This window comes from Narcine bancroftii, chromosome 11 (genome assembly GCF_036971445.1).
Source record: "Narcine bancroftii isolate sNarBan1 chromosome 11, sNarBan1.hap1, whole genome shotgun sequence".
In the NCBI taxonomy this organism is placed as follows: Eukaryota; Metazoa; Chordata; class Chondrichthyes; order Torpediniformes; family Narcinidae; genus Narcine; species Narcine bancroftii.
Genome location: NC_091479.1, coordinates 100,233,679 through 100,258,793, shown reverse-complemented (window position 1 = coordinate 100,258,793; position 25,115 = coordinate 100,233,679). Strand labels below are relative to the sequence as shown.

Genomic DNA, 25,115 nt, shown 5'->3' with positions numbered 1-25,115 from the left:
CATCGCGGGGGAAGGGATTATGCGACGGAACCGCTGCATCGCGGGGGAAGGGATTATGCGACGGAACCGCTGCATCGCGGGGGAAGGGATTATGCGACGGAACCGCTGCATCGCGGGGGAAGGGATTATGCGACGGAACCGCTGCATCGCGGGGGAAGGGATTATGCGACGGAACCGCTGCCTGTGAAGGTTGGCATCTCCCAACGGGGAAGAGGGGGAGCATTAAAATAAATTAAGGCAAGAAAAGGATTTACTTTTCACTCAAGGCACGTGTGTTTGCCAATTTCAGGCTACCTTCATATTTTATGACAATAACTTCATTTTCTTTAGTTGAGTGGCTACAATCTGTCGTTCTACATTATATAAGTTTTCTACCTCCCCCCTCAAGGGAAGGTGAGGGGGTCGGGCAGCCCCTGCAGCCAGGACTGGGCGCCCCCTTTGTTCCCGGTCCGGGAAGGGAGAGCGAGGCTCCGGCCGACCAGGGGAGAGAGAGAGAGGGGCCCCGGCCTGCTGGAGGCCGCCTGGCGCTACTCCTATCTGACCAACGGCCCGTTGACCATGGAATCCCAGCCGCGGGTCCAGGGGCCGCCGCTACCCGGATACGTGCAGCACTGGTGGGTGAGAGCGAGGGGGTGCGGACCCTGGGACCCGAACAACCGGCCTCCCTCCACCGGCTCGGTCCCACTCACCTCTGCCTTGTCTCTCCCCAGGTACAGCCCGACCGAGCCCTCTGCGGCCGGCCAAGGGGGAGGCTGCCATCCCCGGCCTGAGCCCGTTCAGCCGGCGCCAGAGGCGGCACAGGGTAAGGAGCGCGGGCCCCCCTGAAACTCCCCTCAAACAGGTCCAATTAACTGTATATTCTCGTGTAATAGTCGAACCCCTTTATTTTTGTGTGACCTGTGTAACAATCAACCCCCGCCCCGATTCTTGTCCTCCTTTACACACGAGCCCGAGCTCCGGATGCCCTGATTTACGAGGTCAAGAAGTAAAACACGAAAATCTGTAGACAGATGTTGTTGAAGTAAAAACACAATGTTGGAAAAACTCAGCAGGTCAGTGTGCTTGATATAGTAAAGATACATTAAAAATGTTTCGGGCTTGAGCCCTTCATCAAGGTATGGACAAAATGTGTACTTGATGCAGCAAAGGTAAAAATACTACACCCTACTGTAAGGGATAATGGAATATGGGGAGTCAAGCAAGTCCTAATTAGGAAGGAATTAGGATGGGGTGAATAAGGGTGAAGTAAGAATGGAATGTGACGAAGGGGTAAGCAAGTATAATAGAATAGAGGTCTTCAAAAACAGGATAGCAAGTAGATAGATTTAGCAAGTCCTGGGGGTTGATTAATGAATAAGAACAAAGACATGACACTTCCTGGTCAACAAATTTGCAGAAAGGCACATAAGCTGATAAGAAGTTAGAAGACACGTAGGCAGAATTACCTAATGCTAAACCAACCCAGGAGGCAGAAGAATGTTAAGGGGGGAGGTACCTCTGTACTGAAATGGAATGTATAAAAAGTTGGGTAAGCCCCAGTATCTGTGTGTATTCCCAGGGTAAGGGGAAGCACCCAACTTTGCACTGTTGTAAAATAAATGTTCTTTGTTCTCAATTTTTGTCTTGAGTGAAATCTTGAAGGCACCTCTGCTTCTCACACTACTCTTTTATTCGGATGCCTGCCGGCATTCTCTCCCAAAATATCGGTTATATATTTTTACTTTTGCTATGTAAAGTACACCGTTTGACCTGCTGAGTTTCTCCAACATTATGCTTTTACTTACGAGGTCAAAAATTTGACCTGTAAAAGTCAATTCCCCCCCACCCTCCTTTTTATGGCCCAAGAAAGTGGTCCAAAAATTACAACAATAACAGCTGAGGCCGATGTTTTCAACCTAGCACTGAGAGAATGCCGCATTGTCAGTGGTGCCATCCTTAAACCAGTTGAGTCTGACCTGTCAAGTGGCACTTTCAGATCTTATTCCTCTGAAGAAAAATACGAAAGTCTGCATTCTCCATGTTTGAAGTAAAAACACAGTGCTGGAGAAACTCAGCTGGTGAAATGGTATACTTTATGTAGCAAAGAGCCCTTCATCATACCATGTTACATGATGGTTATGTATCTCTCTTTGCACGATGAAGTACATACACTGTTTGACCTTCAAAGTTTCTCCAGCATTGTGTGTTTTCATATTCCTCTGTTGAGGATGAGCTGCTTGTCATTCCTCAATGAGTGGCACTGGAACAGAATAGGGAAACACAGAAATGAGGTTGCAGGAGCACTGGAGGTGACTCTTTCTCCCTTTTGTAAGGGGCAACTTAAGGCAATTTTGTGTCATATCTGGGTGGCACTGTTACAGCGCCAGTGACCCAGGTTCAAATCCAGCACTGTCTGCAAGGAGTTTGTACGTTCTCCCCATGTCTGCGTGAGTTTTCTCTGGTGCTCTGCTTTCTTCTCACCCTTATCCGTAAATGGCTTTAGGTTAATTTGGGTGTAATTGGGTGGTATGGGTTTAAATGACCGAATTGGCTTCTACCAAGCTGTAAATAAAAAAAAAAATTAAATTTACTTGTTCTATACTATTATATGACAATAAAGAAACCATGGTATCTTGAGTAAACCATGAGGTACTTACAGCGCATATGTTAGAAATGTTATGACAGCATTTCGGTTCTGGTCCGTTTATCAAGACTGAAGTAAAAAGAGGTGTTATCTAGATGTATTTGATATGACCTTTTTTTCTTTAATCTTTATAAAGTGTCCTGGCCTGAATTGTTTACTGAGCATTGGTACGCCTGGATGCTGCCTGATCTGCTGGGTCTCGGCATTGATTGTGAGAACAGGCCGTTGGCTTGCTATGACAACTCTAAATATGGGAGTTTCCTATCCACTAATTGGTTATCCCATTTCTTGCAGAGCTTCAGAAGTTCTGTAATGACTTTAACATATCTTGTGATATGTAAAGGAAGTGAAATGTACTATGTAAAATTCAAAAATACAGGAATCTTGCTTTTTTTCCTAAACAAGGGAAACTGCAGAATCCACACTGCATCATCCTAAACTCCCATCCCATGATTCATTTGTACGTTTAGTATTTTTAACCACAAACTGATAAATTATCTTGTTCCTGACATAAAACCAATTCATCTCTTGTATAGAGCTCATGGTTGGGGTGTCACTGCACATTTTTTCTTCTGAGCAGTGTCTTATCTGATGCATTCTGAGCTACATTTTAATGACCTATATTTTAATGATCAATTGTAACTTTGGCATGTCCCATCTATTTAGAAATTCAACGTAATATTCCCCTCTAATGCAAGCTGCAATGCAATATGTCACCCACCTGTTGATACAGTGAACGGATAGAATTCTCAAGCAACTTTATATTCCATTAGTACAATAGAAGTCCTAAAATCTGGACTGCTCAGGGATTGGGCCGGTTCAGATTTTCTGGATTCTCGGGCAGTACTTTTAAAATCCCAATTTAAGAAGGAATAAAAGAGAGATGAACAGGTAAATTTTGATAGTTTATTCATTAGCGTACTTCGTTTATCCAAATGCACAATTTTGTTTTTAAAAAGTCGACATTTGACAAAAATGTAAACAAAAATTTTCACTACGAAAGAAAGAGCATGTAATGCTTGAAGTTCCTTTTTAAGTCTTAAATTATACAGAAGATATTCTTTAGTAATCTAGGGTAAAACACAGGATTCTGTTGACACTGTGGTGGAGTGAAAACACACAAATGCTGGAGAAACTCAAGTCAAACCGTGCCTTTATGTAGCAACGGTAAAGATACATCACCAACGTTTTGGGCTTGAGCCCTTCATCGAGTTCCCCCACACCTTGATGAAGGGCTCAAGCCCGAAGGGCTCAAGCCCGAAGGGCTGGTGATGTATCTTTACCGTTGCTACATAAAGGCACGGTTTGACTTGCTGAGTTTCTCCAGCATTTGTGTGTTTCTTTAGTATACTGCTACATTTGAAGATATGTTTACGAATGAACCTTGTAAAAGAAAAGTACATTATACAAATTCATTTCTTCATGATAAGATGACCTTTATTAAGTACGGTTACTTGTTGCCACTGCACATGTGGCACTTGCGTATGCAGACACACAAAAGCCCGCTAAATTTTAAAAGTTTGAGTGTTTTCGAAAAGTCTGGATTTCTGGACTTTTACTGTATGATAGTTTTTTTATCACTGGCAGTAAGTAACTTTCTTTCAAACTAGCAAGTTTAGATGATCAATTTGTTATGCATTTTGTAAGTAATCACAAGTATATAAAGTATAAATTATTCTAGACATTATTTAAAAGTATTTTAAAGGTCAAAGTTCTTGTCAAAGTTGGTAGTGGCTGGTGACAGGTGGTATCTTTGTTCAGCAGCTCCGAAACGAAAGCGAGGAAGGCCTGCAGGAGCGCAGCAAAAGAAATCTGAGGGAAAGCAAACTAAACGAACCAAAGCAGAAGGAAAATCAGGGGGAAAGCAAGAAAAAATTACAGGTTCTTTTAAAACTGTGAAGAGAAAAATTGATCGATTCAACGGAACGACTGAAGCTGAGCTTTTGTTAAAAACCTTACCAGATATATTAACCTATGACTTAGACATTGTTATTGTAAGTACAGTAATATTTCTTCTGAATTTGATTTGGGACATAGTTAAATCCTTGTAAGATCATTCATAATTACACCCAGTGCCTGTAGACTTTAGTGGACTTGAGGGTGTTGTTATTTAAAAAAAATATATATCTACTTTGCTCCATCTTGACCATGTACATGTTCAATTTTATTGTCAACTGACTGTACACATACAACCTGGCGATGCAGCATTTTTTTTCTGAACTACACACACATACAATCTTCTTTCTTTGGCTTGGCTTCGCGGACGAAGATTTATGGAGGGGTAAATGTCCACGTCAGCTGCAGGCTCGTTTGTGGCTGACAAATCTGATGCAGGACAGGCAGACACGGTTGCAGCGGCTGCAGGGGAAAATTGGTGGGTTGGGGTTGGGTGTTGGGTTTTTCCTCCTTTGCCTTTTGTCGGTGAGTTGGGCTCTGCGGTCTTCTTCAAAGGAGGTTGCTGCCCGCCGAACTGTGAGGCGCCAAGATGCACGGTTTGAGGTGATATCAGCCCACTGGCGGTGGTCAATGTGGCAGGCACCAAGAGATTTCTTTAGGCAGTCCTTGTACCTCTTCTTTGGTGCACCTCTGTCACGGTGGCCAGTGGAGAGCTCGCCATATAACACGATCTTGGGAAGGCGATGGTCCTCCATTCTGGAGACGTGACCCACCCAGCGCAGCGCAGCTGGATCTTCAGCACACATACAATGTAATAATCACATCTATACATAAAGATATAGAAATATTTTGGGATGATTTACTCAGGTACAGAATACCATTTATCAGTCTCACAAGCCTGTGGGCCGAAGCTATTTCCCAGCCCAGCAGTCTGATGCTCCTATACACATGAGATTCCTGGTACCTGAATCACATTTATTATACTACTGCCTTTGCTTTTCCTATCCAATGTATAATTTCACATTTTTATGTTGTGTTTCATTTAGCATGTTCGCTGCCGTCCCTTATACTGTTTACTGTATTTCCATTTGTGTGGTCTAATTTTGAAATTCTTTTGTGTCTACTCAAATTCAAGCTTTACCAAGAATAGCAGTGGTCCAAACACCAGCAACTAGGGAACACCGCAATCTATTTTCCTCCAGTCCACCTACACCATATCATCTTCTAACCACTACTGTGGTTATTATCCTGTCTTCAGCTGGTCACTTGGGTGTGTTTGGATAGCATGGGATCGTGGGCCAGAATGGCTGGCACCATGCTGTATCTTTAAATTTAAAAAAAAACCTTGTATTTCCCTTTACATTGCTGAGCACAGGACTAGGTTGGGCTGTGCTGATCTCAGTCTGGAAGGTCGTTTTGAAGTATGTTACCAAGGGTGATCATGATTTTGGGCCAGTATCATAACTGCTGGCTTCATGACTTGCAGAGAACCATCATTGATAAGTTCAGTTAGATTTGAGGAAACCTAATTACCAGATACTTTGGCTTTGTATTTTATTCTAAGCTTGCGTTATATCCATTTAGAATTTCCTCTTTTACACATGCTGAGTATGCTTTCTGTTGTAGATTGGAATTAATCCTGGATTGATGGCTGCATACAAAGGACATCATTATCCTGGACCAGGGAATCATTTCTGTAAGTTTTAACAGCATTGAGATTTGAAGTTTTATAAATATTTTGTGTTCGGAGTTCTGCACAGTCTCAAAACTGAAATATCTAGGTTTTTGAGTTAGTATCTCAAATGTTTAAGGCTTTCTAGATGTACCAAACTAACCCATGATGTTTTCTTCTATAGGGAAGTGCTTATTTATGTCCGGTCTTGTGGATTCGCCACTAAATCACTTGGATGATGCTTCTTTACCAGAGAAGTATGGAATTGGTTTCACAAACATGGTCGAGAGAACTACACCAGGAAGCAAAGACCTGAAAAGGTGATTAATCAGTGTGAAGTTGTCTCATTTTTAATTTCCTGTGGAATGTATGTTTAACTGCTATTTTTATTCTAGTAAAGAGATTCGGGAAGGAGGAAAAATACTTCTGCAAAAACTGCAGAAATATAAGCCACGAATTGCTGTTTTTAATGGAAAATGTAAGTATGGATATGAAATAGTAAAATCACATTGTTTTTACCTCCAACTATAAATTGATGCCCGAAATTATGGAAATGTATGAGTGGTAATGATTGCTACCTAGTGAAAGCTTTAGAATTCCTAGATCCCGTTCAAGGCAGTGAGGGAAAACTTGTGTGCCATCAGGGAGAAAGAAAGCTATCATTTGGGCTGAATAAAAGAGCACCATGAAAGGTTAAAAAAAAAGCCATCTTACCACCCTTTTTTTGAAGGACATGAAGTTAATTTCTAAAATGGCTAGATATCCCTCGTTTTGACAGTGCCTGCGCATTCTAATTGGTCCAATAACAAAATGGTGTGTAGGCCAATGGCCTATTGGTGGGATTGACAATGTAGGGGGTGGGGGGGGGAAGCATTGGTGCTTTAGAAACAGTTGCTGGAAGCCAGGGCTTGTTAATTAGGTGAATACATAAAATATGACTTATTTTTATTCTAGGTATTTATGAAATATTTAGCAAGGAAGTGTTTGGCGTTAAGGTCAAGAATTTGGAATTCGGGCAACAGCCACATAGGATTCCGGAAGGAGAAACAGTAAGCATCTTAATTTGATTATCTGACTTTGTGCCATTTGGAATTAATCTGAAATTCCACCTTGGTCTCTTTCTTACCCTGATCCCACTGCCATATCCTTACATAATAAAAAAAATATTATCAACAATTCTCAATTGTTGGTGCCATCCTTCTATTTTGCAGCAAAAATCTGCCTTGTTTTTCTTCTGTTGGCCATCATTCTAGAAGCATTTATTTTAGAATACAGAGTTGTGTGCCAGTGAGGAAACTGCAGAGGTATCGAGGGATCTAGTGAATGGGTGAGGATGTGGCAGATTGAATAAAATGAGGAGCAATGTGACGTTATCCACTTCAGTGTGGAAAATTAGAAAAGAGTGTTTTTCAAATGATGAAAGATTGAAAATGGTCTTCCGTGAAAGGGACTTGGCTTCTCATACAATCACTGAAATCAAAATAAAGCCCAGTGGTCTGTTTTTGGATCATTCGTTTTCCCTTTCACAGGTCTAGTTTTATCTTTGTTAGTTAGAGATGAATAAAGTTATATCCTTCAGTTTTCCTCAATATTTATGGATTACTTATCCTCATTAACTCAAGACATTCTTAATTGCTTTGGCTCTTTTCCATTCAAACAATATTTTCTGATATAAATAGTATTTCCAGCATTTTCAGTTGTATTTCAGAGTTCCTGTATCTTTCCAAATTTTCAGCCTCTTCCTGCTGAGTTTAATCTTCCATCTATCCGTGAGACCCAGAATGCTTTTTTTTTTTGCTTCAGTATCCTTGTACCTGTACCAACTCTCCATGCTTCTGATTGCCTTGCCCTTTATCCACCCCAGGGTTCTCCGTTTCATTTATTTGCATGTCAGGCTTTCTCTCCTTTCAGATGACTGTCATTAGTGCCCCCAGTCATTTCTTCACTGAGCTGTTATTACCATTTCCTTTTCCACCAGTAGGTTTCTGTAAGGGTAAATTATATTGTTATAAATTTATTTTAAAGGTGATCTATGTAATGCCTTCTTCCAGTGCAAGGTGTGCACAGTTTCCTCGGGCCCAGGATAAGGTACATTATTATATCAAATTGAAGGAACTGCGAAATCAATTGAAAGGCATTAAGACTGCTACAGAGATCACAGAAGTTGAATACTCATTTGACTTGCAGAAAGCTCAAGGTTAGTAACCTGTAATTCTGTTCAATCAATTGCTTTCGGATTGAAGATCTTTGTTGAGGGCTTAATTTCTTTAATATAGTAAACCCCTCCCCCGGCATCCAGCAGCCATGGGGATTAGTAAATCCCGGATAAGTGAATTTTCTGATTGCTTGAGATTTTGTTGCATGATTGGCGAACTAATCAATTTTCAATGCACCAATTTTCTTTTTAACCCGTTTATTTTCTGCAATTTTTTTTTTTTTGCCAGTTACTTGAGGCCATCAGTTGCTTGAGTTCCAGATAACCAGTTTTATTGTATTTAGAACACTGTTTTCTAACCATCCCTTAATGTTTTGTTACTCAGGAGTTATCTGGTCAATTATTCTTTTACTTTAAAGTAATGAATGCTCATAGGTATCTCCTCAAGGAAGAGTCCACCTAATTAATCCATCAGAATTGTAAATTTGGACCACCTATCTTGCATTATGGCCTTTTGGGGAACAAATTCGCCGCTGAGATATTCACAAATTACTGCATTAAAAACAGATGTGCAATAAAATTTGCTTCTGAGAAATTTTTAATTTAGCCTTGGCGCACGTGCAGATGATCGGGCTTTGCGGGGCAGACCATTGCAAATTGGACCGTTTTCTGGGTCGCCTGTACAGCTTGATTTGCTGAGGGTTTTCGCTTTGTGAGCAGCCATTTGGACTGGTTCATCGTCATGCTAGTTAATACAACCTAGAACATTACAGCACAGTATACACCCTTTGGCCCTTGGTGTTGTGCCGACCTATATATACCTACCAAAAACATCTAAGCTCTTCCTACCTTGTAACCTCTATTTTTATTTCATCCATGTGCCTGTCTAAGAGTCTCTTAAATGCCTCTGTTGTTCCAGCCTCCACCAAGTCATTCCAGGTACCTGAGTAAAAAGACTTGCCCCTGATCAATTTGTTTGATTCCCTTTCCTTGTCCCAAGACAATTCCAGCTCCCGTTTTATCGGTCCACACTGATTCAAGTTCCTGGTCCACTCACGGGCTGGGTGGCCGCTGTCCTATTTTGTTTCGAAAGGAAAATTTGCTAATGTTTTGGTTCTTCCTTCAGTGGAAGCAAAGAAAATGGCAATTAAAGAGGAAAAATATGACCCTGGCTATGAAACTGCTTATGGAGGTATCTATAGCGAAAACGCTGCTGAAAGCAATGGGCAGTGCAACTTTGCTACAACTGAATCCGGTAAGTCACAACATAATTAACACGGAGCAAATTTGTCGAGTAATTCGATGATATTGATCTATGGTGTAGTTGAGAGAGGAGAGGTTATGAGGCTCCAGAGAAGTGCAGAGAAACGTGTTGCTCTTGCAGAGAGTGTCAGGTGCTCAGTGGGCAGAATGGCCTTCTGTCCTGTAACAATGCTGTGACTACCGCATTTTCTCGTAACCGACAGGAAACAGGATTTTTGACCATCTTTTAAAGCTAAGATATCACTGTTGTTCTTGTAATTCAAAAGTTGCCTTTTTCAATACATCACACGTAATTGGTACTTTCTTTGTAATAAAAAGAGTTTAGTTTGTTGAATCAAATTACAGTTACTGGATATGCACTTCAGCTTGCAATTCCCGAAGTGCCTATATATTTCTGCGTATAAGTCGACCCCCTTTTTCAGCCTCATTTTATGGTGTATACGAAGTACAAGTTGACCCCCATTTTCTGGCTGCCTGAGGTGCCCTGTTGTCTGCTGCACAGGTCGACCCCCATAGATTGTGCAGATTGTTCTGCTGGGCGTTGGCTGGAGGTGATTGCTATCACGGAGGGTCTATCGACACAGCACATGATAAAAATATAAAGCGAGTTTTAGTTGAAAGTGATAGAAATGGCCCAGAAAACCAACAACTGCTGCTACAAGAACATTTGATGTGCATGAGAAGTTGGAAAGAGATTGGAGGAAGAAAGAAGAGACTTTAAGAAACATTCCAAAAATGCAGTGTTCTTTGAGAAAAGGAATCACTCGTTGGCCAGAGTTGAAATATCGCGCTGCAGAATGGGTACTTGAACAGAGGCATAGTCACCCGAAATCAAATAAGAACATTTCCACCGCAGTGGGCCAAGGCGCACCCAGACCTCAGTGATAATTTTGAGGCTAGGTTTACCGTGGTGTTATCACGTATGGCCGACGGGACAAAGTTAAGACCCATGGTATTATTCAAACGCAAACTTAAACCGAAAATGAAATTCCCTGGGGGGGGGGTTATACATTTTCATGAAAAAAGATGGCTGGATGAAAATGGTATAAAACTATGGATAGGCAACGTGTGGTTTATGCAAAGAATGGAGTTTGCTGGTGTGGGGCACATTTTTTAGCCACTTAACTGAACACTAAAAAGTAGATTAACACTACATAATACTTACATGGTGGTTTCACGAGTGGTTGGATGCCTCTATAGCAACCTCTTGATGTCTGCAAAGCCATTCAAAGGCCATGTGCATGAGGAATGGAATACATAGATGTTGAGTGCAGAAAAGTCATTTACAGAAGGTGGGACAATGCTTGCTGCATCACTTGATATGCTGTGTATCTTCATGCTCGAGGCATGGGACAAAGTTAAAGTAGAGACTGTGATAAACTCATTTAAAAAGTGCAATCGATGGCACGGAAGATGATTTATTGTGGGCACTGATGACGAAGCTGAAACCGTCTCATCAGATCCAGACTGGGACCCGTATGATGACTGTTTAAACAGTGAGAGTATGGATGTGCTTGCCGCCATCTTTGCCTCAGACAATGAGATCGAGAGTGATTTTGAAGGGGTTTAAATGTGTTGATAGTTTCAATAAAAATCTGTTGGGTTTTTTTTTTGTTTTTCAAGGGTTGGCATACACTGGATTGGATCTTGAGCTAAATTTAAAGTCTCAAAAGTATATCTGGCGTATCCCCATTTTTTTGGGTTTTACAACTTACATTGTCCACCTGTGATCTGTTCAGACCCTTGTATCTCTGACCTTCTAACTCCTTACCCAGAATCCAGTTGCATCCTTGCAGAATAGTTGAACAAGGATTACTCATGCAATCTTTTGATATACCAATTGTTTTGAAAGTGGCAACAGAAACCGAAAGAATTGATGAAATAACCTTGTCAATTTAGAATGTAGCTGTAATTTCATTGGACTTTATATTTTAGGAGTGCTCTAGGCAACTTGCATTTTTGTGTGGAAGTTGGTTTCCAGGTGCATGCAGCAGCTTCAGGGATGGGGAGTGGCACTCAATGATCCCAACATGGAGGTGCCTACAACAAAAAATCCACTGGAAGCAATGGGCAATGCAATTCTCCTCAACTGAACCAGGTAAATCGTGACATAATAAGCACCTCCACTTTGATAATCACGGAATGCCACTCCCTATCCCTGCAGGTGTCACGAGCACCTGCAAATCAGCTCGCATATAAAATGCAAATTGGCTAAAACAGTCCTAAAATAAAAAGTCCAAAGAAATTGTAGCAATGTCCAAAGCATAAACTGCTGTGAAATGCAGTTATGTCACCTACAGTCATTTAATTCAAAAAGTATTCTGTTAAGCAGAATCAATGCGTATGCAGTTCAGGGAGAGTTAAGGACAGATTTATCATGAGCTTTTTTGCAGGGTAGATCAGGCTGGTTGCCTGTTCCTGGCCCTTCATCCTAGTTCTCATGAACTTAAAAAGCTGGAGGAAACAGGTCTTTTTGTACAAGTGCCTGTCTTGGTTGAACTGTAAAGGGAAATAGAGAGAGAACAAATAATGCACTGCATAATGAGCTGTGTTCACCTTATCCAGTACAGAACTGGAAGTTTGGAGCCTGTGGATGAAGGGAGAGATTGTAAACAGAAAGCCATACAAATGCTGGTGGGGTGAATGAGTCATCAATCTACTGAACAGGATGACAGTTCAAGCACTTAGTTTCCTTTTCAACAAAATTCAATAAATAATGCACTAGGCAAATAATTTTTTAAATATTTTTTTTATTTTTCACACTTAACCAAAATACACACAAACATTTCCCTCTTGAATATACACAGTGTCATTTTCTCCCCTTTTCCCCCCCTCCCCTCCCTCCTTCCCACCCACTCAACGTTCAACATATACAATACAATAAACCCATTAAACAATGTCATCACACAATGAAAATAAACAAGAAAATTGTGTCATCTACTTTTACACACTGGGTCAGTTCATTTCGTCTTCTCATTCTATCATTTTAGGGGGTGGAGGTCCGCGGTAGGACCTCTCTGTTGTGTTCCATGTACGGTTCCCACATTTGTTCAAATACTGTGATGTTATTTCTTAAATTATATGTTATTTTTTCCAATGGAATACATTTATTCATTTCTATGTACCATTGCTGTATTCTCAGGCTCTCTTCTGATTTCCAGGTTGACATTATACATTCTTTTGCTACAGCTAAGGCTATCATAATAAATCTTTTTTGTGCTTCATCCAGTTTGAGGCCTAGTTCTTTACTTCTTATATTACTTAGAAGAAAGATCTCTGGATTGCTTTTTGTGATTTTATTTAATACCTGATTTAGATCTTCCCAAAACTTTTCCACTTTCTCACATGTCCAAATTGCATGTACTGTTGTTCCCGTTTCCTTCTTACAGCGAAAACAACTATCTGATACTGTTGGGTCCCATTTATTTAACTTTTGGGGCCTGTGTAACCAATTATATTGTATCATGTGTAACCTCGTATTTATTGTATTTCTCATAGTTCCGGAGCATAGCTTTTCCAATATTTCATTTTTTATCTTTATGTTTAGATCTTGTTCCCATTTTTGTTTGGGTTTACAGCTTGTTTCATCATTCTCTTTCTCTTGCAGTTTGATGTACATGTTTGTTATAAATCTTTTAATTATCATTGTGTCTGTAATCACATATTCAAAGCTGCTTCCTTCTGGTAACCTCAGTCTGCTTCCCAATTTGTCCTTTAAGTAGATTTTCAGTTGGTGGTATGCAAACATTGTACCGTGAGTTATTCCATATTTGTACTTAATTTGTTCAAAAGAAAATAAATTATTTCCCAAAAAACAATTTTCTATTCTTTTGATCCCTTTTCTCTCCCATTGTCTAACGGAAAGGTTATCTATGGTGAAAGGTTTTGCTATTATCTTATAATCTGTGTTGAGTAGAGATATTGGTCTGTATGATGCTGGTGTTAGTGGATCTTTCCCCGTCTTTGGTATTACTGTAATTATTGCTGTTTTACATGAATCTGGCATGTTTTGTGTTTCTTCAGTCTGGTTCATTACTTCCAGGAGAGGAGGAATTAGTAACTCTTTAATGTTATATAGAATTCTATTGGGAGTCCGTCCTCCCCCAGTGTTTTACTGTTCGGTAGCTTTTTTTTTTGGTTGAAAATTTTATTTATTAGTATCTTACATACATTTCAAATTAACTTGCAATATCATTACACAATAAATATTAAATAATTTTCAATTTTTTCCCACCTTCCCTAACCCCTACAGATAGAAAAAGATAGAAAAAAGAAAGAAAACACATTCATAATAATACTTGTAATTATGTTTATAATAGCATAATATATTAATTTTTTTATTTTTCACACTATGAACCATACTGACCAAAATACACACAAACATTTCCCTCTTGAATATATACAGTGTCCTTTTCCCCCCCTCCCTCCTTCATCCCACCCCCCCTTCCCCACCCACTCAACGTTCAACATACATGATACATTAAACCCATTAAACAATGTCATCACACAATGAAAATAAACAAGAAATTTGTGTCATCTACTGTTACACTCTGGGTCAGTTCATTTCATCTTCTTCTCATTCTATTATTTTAGGGGGTGGAGGTTTATGGTAGGCCCTCTCTGTTGTGTTCCATATACGGTTCCCAAATTTGTTCGAATACTGTGATGTTATTTTTTAAATTATATGTTATTTTTTCCAATGGAATACATTTATTCATTTCCATGTACCATTGCTGTACTCTCAGGCTCTCTTATGATTTCCAAGTTGACATTATACATTTTTTTGCTACAGCTAAGGCTATCATAATAAATCTTTTTTGTGCTCCATCCAAATCGAGTCCAAGTTCTTTACTTCTTATATTACTTAGAAGAAAGATCTCTGGATTTTTTGGATTTTTCGGCAGCTTTTTTAATATATCCTGTATTTCCCCTATTTCCATATAACCATAAACATGTAACCATTTACGGAGCGGAAACAGGCCATGTTGGCCTTTCGAGTCCGCACCGGTTCACTGATTTTGTGCGCCCTCTTCAGGCATTGGTGATTTTAAGTGTAGTGTATCTGAGAATTTTAACATTATCCATAGGTCCTCTGTACTTTGGATGTGAAATCTCATATTAAAATATTCAAAAACATTGGCAAATGGTTTTATCAATTTGTTTTGCTCCTCTTCTTGCAATTTCGGTAGTTCAATTTTAACTAGAAACTCATCTATTTTGTCTTCTTTCCCTTCGTTCTCAGTTCAGTAAAATTGCTTGTAGAATTCCTTAAAGTTTTCATTGATCTCCGTTGGGTTATATGTCATTTGTTTGTCCTTTTTCCTTGATGCCAATACCGTTCTTTTAGCTTGTTCTCTTTTAAGCTGCCAAGCCAGTATTTTGTGCGTTTTTTCTCCTAGCTCGTAATACGTCTGCTTTATTTTCATTCTGTTCTTCTCCACCTTGTAGTGTTTCGTATTTTATTTTTTTGTCCGCCAATTCTCTTCTTTTTGTTGTATCTTCCCTTGTTGCTAGTTCTTTTTCTGTACTTACTATTTCCCTTTCCAGCTGTTCTATTTCCCGATTGTAGTCCTTCTTCATCTTAATTACGTAACTTATTATCTGCCCTCTGATGAAGGCTTTCATTGCGTCCCATAATATAAATTTGTCTTTCACTGATTCCGTATTTATTTCAAAGTACATTTTAAATTGGCGCTCAATAAATTCTCTAAAATCCTGTCTTTTAAGTAGCATGGAGTTTAACCTCCATCTATATGTTCTTGGTGGGATGTCCTCCAGTTCTATTGCTAATAACAGGGGTGAGTGATCTGATAACAATCTAGCATACTACACAAATAATTTGAGTCATGGTTTTGTAATTACAAAAGGGGAAAAAAATAGTGAGATTAACTCTGTGGTCCTCAAAAGTTTCCCACTGGCAACATTTTTTGTTGAAATCTGAGTCTTGTCAATTAATTGATAAAGATTGGATTGGCTGTGTTGTGGAGGATGGTGCAAAATCATCCTTATTTCCCCTTGAGCAATTTGGTGTTCTGGAAAATATTGCACAAAACCTGCTGAATTCCAGGCTGACTCCAGATAGTTTATTGGTGTTTGTCTTCACAGGAACAGGGAGACTCAAAACTTTTGTATGTGAACGTTGCTTTGTGGAATTCAAATGCTTTTGTCTTGATTTTACAATGTCAACTGTAATTTTGATGCATCTTCTATATAGCAATGCCTGCAACTCACTATGCTGTTTATATTTATTGATGGATTATTTTTCAATTTTAATCTTAAAAAGTACTGACCAGATTTGTTTTGTAGCGGCAACTGGCAATTCGGAATTCAACATGGACTCAACATTTTGTCAAGTTCCTGATGGTCAGTGGATGACCCAATCATTCACTGATCAGATTCCTTCAATCAACAATTACTGTGCACAGTCTCAAGAAGGTTCATCATGAATTAACGATATTTGCAGGACTTCTATGTTGCTGCAGTTTTAATGCAGTAATAACTTGGTTTTGAACCGAGGAGGTCTGGAAATATTTTTTTTGTAATGTTTTAATTCTATAATTATGTGTAAACCTAATGATGTAGTAACGTTCAGAAAGCTGAACTCTTAAACAATTAGAATTGCCCAAAGTATTTATAGGGGGGTTTTTAAAAGTAGGTTAATGAAAAGCAATTTTACTTAAAAAGGTTTGATCGTTTAAATTGTACGGCTGCTAAGTCATTAAGAATTTCTTGCAACAGATTTGGTGCTGCGTAGATTGTACTGATTTCTGAGGGGCGAAGGTTTGGGGAAAAAAAGTTGAAGCAATTTTTTTTAAGTAAATTTAGTTTTTGCTTACATAGAGCTCCTGCAATCTGTCTTTTCAGAATGTGTACACATTGATATTCTATCTATAGCAGTTTCAATTTTAGAATTGCTCAGCTAATTATAATGGACCAAAAGGTGCTTTTTTTTTTAAAATGAATGAACCTGTTTATGCAAATTCAATGCAAAATCTGAAATAGGTTGGAGTTATCGGAAGGAAATGAAAATAACATTGAGCTAAACTTGGTTTGTGACCTCCTTTTGGATGAAATGTTCATTGATTGATAAGGATTCTAAAACATTGTAAAGTATTGCACAATATATCACGTATTACAATGCAATTGATGTTAAAACACTTAGAATGCTGTCAACTTTTTACTGTACCTGGAATTGCTTGAGTTGAATTATCTAAATGATTCAAATTTTGGTAATAACTTCATCTTGTGCTGTTATAATTTGAATTGAGCAACGTAAGACACATTTTTGAATTATCAAGACTAGTTTGAAATCTTGACAATAATGTACAGGAAAAAAGTAAATTCTTGGGCAAATGTCTTTTTTAAAGTTGTTTGACGAACAGTGTAACTATCTTAAGTGTTTATGGCTTTTATTGTATTTGTAAAAGATGGATTTTCATGAAGTTGTGAGTGTTTACAATTCCAAATTGCATGCATTTAGAAGGCATTTTCTCTTCAAATTAAATTTGTGCAACAGTTTTGACATTGGTCTCTTCTCAGATTTAAACATAGAAAACAAATGTTTAAGTTTAATTATGTTAATTATAGCTCACTGGCTCTCTGTTTGACCTCCACACTCCGTGGTATTGGGCATGCAAGGTGCTTTCAGTCCTTGAACAGCCAAACCCCACACCCAAACCATGCAAGGGTACTCTGACCAACAACAGAGCACCCGGAACAAAGAATGCGACAATCTTGCCACAATTCGGAAGTCGAAGTGTCGCAGCATTATAGTTCAAGGTGGCAGCTTTGAGTCTGATGCACCCAGTGCTCCTGGCAAGGCTGGCAAAGGAACAGGAGGATCCAGGGATAGCCTGGGATTGCCTGCTCGACCCTTCACAGCCTTAAGTGCCTGATGTGGAACATCTCCACAAGTCTTGGCTCCTACAATACTGAATTGTGCTCATTTTTTATTAAGTCGTTAGGGTGAAATGTTAGTGTAGCCCAAGTTTCAGTTAATTGGCCCTGTCAGACCCCAACCTGTTACAATAAACAGTACCGTTCCTGTCAAATTTCACTCAACATTGGCATAATACTTTGTAAATGCCTTAACCATTCATTAAAGAAACCATTGTACCCAAGTAGTCATTTTCAACAGCTTCTAAGACTGCCTTTTTATATAAAAAAAAAATAAAGCAGTTGAACAGGATATTTCACATTACAAACATGTCACATGATCTAGTGGGTGCATGTGAAAGGTTCCTCCAGAATTATATACAATTTAACATACTTGAAGTGAATGGGAAGCTACTGGAAACTTTAATGTTTTATGTTAATGTTTACTACTTGTAAATTTGGTGCTTGTACCTCTCACGAGGATTCTGAAGTCTGGCCAAAACAATAAAAATTGATGAATTTTTTTAAAAGTGTGTTTTTATTTCATTTAGAAATGCATGAGCTCATTTACTCGTGTGAATCTGTCAGTACAGTTTGAAATGTACAACATTCTGCCAAGGTTTGACAGGGCAGATGCAGAGTTCATGTCTCTCCTAATCGGAATATCCAGGACTGGAGTCTCAACACAAGGGCCAAAAATGGGAAGAATTGTCTCATGCAGGATTTGGAAACCTTTTAGAATTTTCTGTGGAAAGCTGAGTATGTGAAGACAGATTAACAGATCTTTAAATATTCCGGTGAAGCAGAAGATGGAAGATTAATGAAGGAAGTAAAACAAAAGTCTTGCAGGTACCGCGATTGTAGTAAAAACACAATGTTGGAAAGCTCAGCAGTGTACTTTATATGGCAAAGATAAAAAAAATACATAGCCAACATTTCAGGCTTGAGCATGTCAAGGTATGGGCAAAATGTAGACAGGCGGCTGAACAAAATGGTGGGGGAGAGGCAGGAGCACAGACCTATAGTCAAGAGGTAATAGGTGGATAAAGAAAGGATGGCACACCTGCAAACAGGGAGAGTGGGAATGGTACTTGGAGGCAAAAAACATCTGCTGGAGGAAATTTTTAAAAAATATCAATCTTGCAGTCATTGTCAAGATTCTGACCAAGACCATCAATTATCTTTCTCCCACGGATGCTGCCTGCCTGACCTGTTGAATTCCTCCAGCAGATTATTTGTTGCTCTGGATTCGTGTCTGGAGTCTCACTTGTGGAACTCCTGGTATTTCTTACATAAGTGACACGTACTGTACTAATGTTTCTGTACAACTTCAAGGCTTTGAAGCAAGATGTCCTGAACCTATTGGTCTCTAGTTTAAAACCTGCAACATTTCCCCTATTTGCCCTTTCAGAACAAATTGTTCCTCTAAATCCATAGTGTTCAGCCAACAGTGCTGGACGTGTGTGTACTGCTGTGCCATTCCATTCAAAAAGATTATGAACAAGGGAACTACACTTGGACAAGAACCTGTCTCGAGGAACTAAGAACTGCAGTGACATTTGTGCTGCTTTGCTTCCAGGAGAGTTGTAGCAAGATCATTCAAGCAAAAATCCTGCTGCAGAAAATCATTAAAGATGGGAAGTGCTGATTGTCCAGAAGATCAATGGCATCTTAACATCTTGTTTGCAACCAATGTTACATAGCATTAAAAAGTAAAAATTTAAAAGTAAGCGGTGGTGTGATTGCCATAATTCCCTGCTTTACTCAAAATGTTTTTTGAAATTTACCATGTTCTAAATAAATTTTGATGCATCATTTGCACTGCCATTTTTCACGTGATTTTATTTTATTTAGACATCCAGCACAGGCTCTTCCAGCCTATGAGCCCCTGCCAGCCACTTAACCTACAAACCCCTGTACAGTTTTGAATGGTGAGAGAAAACCCACGGGGAGAATGTGCAAACTCCTTCCAGACAGCGCTGGATTCGAACCCATGTCACTAGCGCTGTGATTCTTCTTTTCTTTGGCTTGGCTTGGCGGACGAAGATTTATGGAGGGGTAACGTCCACGTCAGCTGCAGGCTCGTTGGTGACTGACAAGTCCGATGCGGGACAGGCAGGCGCGGTTGCAAGGGAAAATTGGTGGGTTGGGTTTTTCCTCTTTTGTCAGTGAGGTGGGCTCTGCGATCTTCTTCAAAGGAGGTTGCTGCCTGCCGAACTGTGAGACGCCAAGATGCACGGTTGGAGGCGAGATCAGCCCACTGGCGGTGGTCAATGTGGCAGGCACCAAGAGATTGTAATAGCGTTTCACTAACGGTGCCAGACCTGGAGAGATGTAGCAGGGTCCTTATGTGATTGGAAATTGGCCTGGACTGTTTTTTTAAGGCTCAACAAATCCAAGCAAAACTACTATAAAGCAATATTACAGAGACTTTTCCACAGAATGGTTTATTTTCTTTACATTTGTTTATTCTACTTCATACATTTGTAAAATAGTGAATGATCCTGATATTCCTCGTGGGTGGAATTTGGAGTTTCAGTGGAGTGCTGCCTTTAATATTAGTTTTAAAAATTGCAGTCGATCTTCTCTGGCACTTTTTTTTCCTTGTGCATTTGCCCTTTGATATTTGGCCTTTGTTTAATTTACAGATTCAATTTGGTCTGTGTGTGTGAGATCCAAAAGATTTGAAGATTTTATGCTTTCACCAGATAACAATCAGGACTGAGACTTGAAGCAAGGCCCTGATAGTTGGGAGTAGGTTTACCTTGCTTTCCCTGGATCGTCGCATTGAGAGTCAAGTTAATTCTTTTGCAAACGGGATTGTCCATTTTCCACAGCAGAACATTCATCTCAGTGTCAACTATTACAGCATATTTTTAAAGGCTCTGGCAAGTCAGGGCCTAGTGAAGCTGTAAAAATTAAAATCTGCAGACACTGTAGTTGAAGTAAAAGCACAATGCTGGAGCAAGTCAAACACTTTCCATGCCTTGATGAAGGGCTTAAGCCCGAAATGTTGGTTATGTATTTTTATTTTTATCTTTGTTAGATAAAGGACCCTGTTTGACCTGCTGAGTTTCTCCAGCATCATGTTCTTACGAGTGAAGCTGTATTTATTATCCATTCCTAGCAGCAGGATGTATGATGAAAACATTATATAGGCCAGACCAGGTAAGTGTGGCAGGTTCTATTCCCTAAAAGGTCATTTTCATGAGATTAACTCACTATTTTTCTGATCCTGGTATTTAAATTCTGCATTGCTTTAAACTTGTTTTACACTTTGCCTCAAGGACTTTATCTCTGAATCTCCACTTTGTTAACTGAGCAGAGGAGTTAAATCTAGATTTGCAAGTGTTTGGCAACAGTCACACTGAGTGGAAACAGGCCCTTTGGCCCATCTTTGACAAATTCAATAAAAATGTCCCACCTGCCAACATTTGGCCCATATCCCTCTTAATCCATCCTATCCATGTGTATGTCAAAATGTTTCTTAAGTGTTTTAATAGTACCTGGCTCATTCCATATACCCACAGCTTATTCCATATACCCACCGCCCTTTGTATGTGTTAAAAAAAAACCCTCGGGTTCCCATTAAATCTCTTACCTCTCACCTTAAAACTATGTCCTCTGGTTTCCAATTCCCCTACCCTTGGTAGAAGACTCCAGATCTACATCCACCCAATCTATTCCACTCAAGACTTTCTGCACCTCCGGCCTCCTCCTCCTGCACTCCAAAGAATAAAGCCCTAGCCTGTCTTCCTATAGTTCAGCCTCCCCTGCCCCTAAACCCCGAGTCCTGGCAACATCCTCGTAAATCTTCTCTGCAGCCTCACCAGCGTGACATCTCTCCTGAAGCATGATGTCCAAAACTAAACAGTACTCCAAATGGGGGCTCGCCAATGTCTTGCACAACAGCAGCATGACCTCCCAACTTCTATACTCTGGCTGATGAAGGTTAATATGCTGGAAGGCTTTTTGACCACCCTATCTACCTGTGATGCCACTTTCAAGGTACGATGTACCTATACTCCAAGGTCCCTCTGCTCTACATCACTCACCAGATCCCTACCATTCAAAGAGTAGTTCCTTCCAGTGTTTGACCTCCCAAAATGCAACACCCCACATTTCTCTGTATTAAATTCCATCAACCATTTGTCTGCCCACCTGACCAAGATCCAACTGCAATTTTTTTGGCAATCCCCACTGGATGATTGAAAGTTCCACCCCTGAGTGTGCAGACTGTTGCAGAAAAATTACAATCTTAAAAGTTTTGAAAATAAAACTTTACACAATTAATGTATATTGATTTTTTTAAATTTTACCTAGCAAGGTAGAAAAGATTACCAAGGCATTTGTTTTTTTTTAAATTAACCACTTGGAATTACAGTTGGCTAACTAATTTGTTACATCACATATCAACAAGTGGAATTTGTGCAGGTGGTACAGCTTTTAATTGTCTGGTCGCACAAGTCGAAACTGCCCTGTTGGATCAGGAAGATACCATCTTTCCCAGAATTCCATATGTGCAGTGGGATAATCCCAGGGTTTAAACCTTCCATTCCAATGCAGCAATTTTGCTTCCAAAATGAAATGTTCTGAATATCTGGCATCCGGGCTCCAACCTACAGCAACACAATTGAAAAACCATCAGCATTTTATTTCTGACGGCAGTAATTTATAGATTCTATTTCAACCAACTGTAAACAGCATCAGGTGAATCTGCTTTCTCTATATTGTGGAATGTCTAGTTACCATTTGCTGTGAGGTGTTTTTTAATGTCCAGAGGGGTGCGTTTCTGATCTCAGGTTCAAGGATGGCTAACTTCCAGACTGGATCTATGGGTTCCGAGGCTATTTCATGGGGTAATTAACAGGAACAATGGTTGGAGTTGGTGCTCATGCTCCCAATACACACCTCAAGGTTCCCCAAACCATCGTGAATACTCCACTGAAGGCTCGTTTTCTCTCTCTCTCATGGCCCATCCCTTCGCAAACAAAGATGAACCCGGTGCCTTGTAGCTCTTCAGTCCTCACAGAACTTTTGTTCTGTTTTCCATGGAGCTTTAGGCACCGTGTGTCGGGTCCTCTGGGTCCCACGCCACTGGGCCTGGTGGAAAGTTCGTGGGCCAGAGATTCCCAGGAGTCTCTCGAATATGTGTAATAGTTGAATTTTGTGGACCAATATTTAGGGTAAAAGTTAGGAGGTCGCCTATTACACGCATACTACTTTTGACCGTGGTAAGTTCAAGACATCGGGAGCTTGGATGGGTGGGTGGCTGGGACCAGATGCTAAGTCCATGTTCAAGGTGTCAGGAGCTCCGATGGGCGGGTAGTCAGGGCCAAAAATAAGGTATATGCACGGTATTGATTATTACACGTATATATTTGGCATATAAAACTTGGGTGAGGATGGTTGTAATTCTGGTCTCCACATTCCAGGAAGGATGTGGAGTTTTTAGAAAGGATGCAGGATGCTGCCTGGTACGGTATGAGTTACAAGGAGAAGCTTGGGTTGTTTTCTCTGGAGCATCGCAGGCTGAAGGAAGGCAAGACAGAAATTTATACAATGGACAGTCACAATCTTTTTCCTGGAGTAAAAATGTCATTACAACAGGACATGCATTTAAGGTGAGATGGGGATCATTTAAAGGGAAAGTTTATTTATTGAGCATCAAAAACAACAGTACACATTGTTGCTGGGAGACGGTGATGATACTGATTCCCAATGAATTTGGGAGATTTTGCAGTGAAATTGGTATTCATGGTTACATAGTGCAACAAAATGTACTATTTCAATAGCCCAGGCAGATCTTTGGTAGTCCAGGAGAGGTTGAATAATCCTGGGAGTCGATTTTATCACATTTACTTGAAAAAGGATTAAAACAGCAAAGATCTCAATGGATAATCCATTTATAATATTTGCAAAGTTCCCTATTTTTTTTATTACCTTGTTTTCCTCTAATAAATTACATGGCCATATACACTTTTATCCAATCGAAATTATAAATGGAATCCTCTTCACCAACCTAGAAAGGTATATTTCCCTATAAAGCTGTGATTTCAACATGCATTCATGAGACCAGGCTGAGGAACAGTTTCTTCCCATGGGCAATGAGAACGCTGAACGAACAAAGGAACTGTTCGCACTCACCCTCTGAGACTCTCATTTTCATGAACTAAATCTATTTATTTGTATAGATGAAATACTTATCCTGTTTGTCCCTATGTGTGTTATGCCTGCTTGTGTTTTTGCACCAAGGACTGAAGAACGCTGCTTCGTCAGGTTGTACTTGTACAATCAGATGACAATAAATTTGACTTAATTTCATATTCTGTCTAGTTTATTGCTATTTATACGATCAAACATTTTGAAAGATGCTTCAATTCCCTCAGAAGCATCAAAGAGGGCAGATTTGTATAATTTAATTGATACCATTGTTTGTTATTACCTATTGTAATAGGTAATAGTGTGTAATAGTCTAATTTTGTGGACCAACCTTTAGAGTAAAATTTAGGGGTTGACTATTGCACATGTTCTATTGGCTGCAGTAAGTCCATGTTCAGGACGTCAGGAGCTCGAATGTGCGTGACCTCAGCGAGAGTCCACAGTTGAGGGGTCGGGAGCTCGGATGTGCGGGTGGCTGGGGCCTAGGTGAGAATCCACAGTCAAGCATTGGGAGCTTAGGTGGGTGGGCGGCTGGGGCCAAAAATAGGGATCAACTTTTACACACATATTTAAAAAATACCAGATTTTTGGGCCAAAAATAGAGGGTTGACTTTTACATGGTATCGACTATTACAATCACATGTACAGTATGTAGCTGTAGCAAGCAAGAATTTTAGTTCGTCTGTACACTGTACATAATAGGAGCAGGAGTTAGCCATCTGGCCCATCGAGCCTGCTCTGCCATTCAATGCATGAATGGCCGTAGACTCAGACCCAATTACCTGTCTGTTCCCCTTAACTCGTAATTGCCCTACTCTGCAAAAATCTGTGTTAAACATATTTAATGAGGTAGACTGCTGCTTCCTTGCACAGAGAATTCTACAGACTCTCCGCTCTCTGAGAAAAGCAGTTCCTCTTCATCTCTGTCATAAATCTACTTCCCCGAATCTTGAGACCATATCCCCTAGTTCTTGTCTTGCCTACCAGTGGAAACAAAATTCCTGCCTTTATCTCAAGATTCAAGCTTCCTTTATTGTCCTGTAATGAAACAGATGTAATATTACACAAAATCTGCTTTAGTCTGCCTTAAGGCAAGCAGATTTGCCATCAGCAGAAATTGCTGGGGCCCTCTTATAACTTTACATGTTTCTGTAAGATCCCTCTCATTCTTCTGAATTCCTGTGAGTACAATCCTAGTCTCCTGATAGGCCACCCCCTCATCTCCAGATTAAACCTGGTGAACCTCCTCTGCACCACCCACACAGAAGTAAATGATATTGAAGGTGTTTCAGAGGGAAGATAAGCTTCTTTCAAATTGTTTGATCACCCCAGGTGTTTTTAAGTATTGTTAGGTCTGCTTTGTTCATGAATGAGTGAGTCAAACACCAGACTGAGTCGAAATCAAGGTTCTTTGTTCTTTATTGCCGGATTGTAACACTTGCAACTAACAGTGTTAGTTGGAGAAGGCG

General features: G+C 39.9%; 2 protein-coding genes across 3 annotated transcripts in view; one reads left to right on the top strand and one right to left on the bottom strand.

Annotated features, from left to right (window-relative positions):
* Window positions 1–436: 436 nt before the first annotated feature.
* Window positions 437–18,014, top strand: LOC138746215 (G/T mismatch-specific thymine DNA glycosylase-like). Of its 2 annotated transcripts, none has more exons than XM_069904259.1 (10): window positions 437–614; window positions 711–802; window positions 4,388–4,617; window positions 6,146–6,215; window positions 6,376–6,511; window positions 6,587–6,669; window positions 7,146–7,240; window positions 8,217–8,388; window positions 9,473–9,601; window positions 15,916–18,014. In XM_069904259.1, exons 1-10 carry the CDS (start codon window positions 559–561, stop codon window positions 16,053–16,055), a joined length of 1,203 nt encoding a protein of 400 aa, XP_069760360.1. In that variant the 5' UTR covers window positions 437–558; the 3' UTR covers window positions 16,056–18,014. The 2 variants fall into 2 exon arrangements, with proteins under 2 accessions (XP_069760360.1, XP_069760359.1); XM_069904258.1 differs by having other exon boundaries at window positions 4,385–4,617.
* Window positions 18,015–19,935: 1,921 nt separating this feature from the next.
* The window catches only part of glt8d2 (glycosyltransferase 8 domain containing 2), a 46,561-nt gene continuing 41,381 nt past the window's right edge, over window positions 19,936–25,115 (bottom strand). The window contains exon 12 of the mRNA XM_069904253.1: window positions 19,936–22,103. Coding sequence (XP_069760354.1) covers window positions 21,931–22,103 — 173 coding nt within the window. The 3' untranslated portion in view covers window positions 19,936–21,930. The remainder of the gene's footprint in view (window positions 22,104–25,115) is intronic.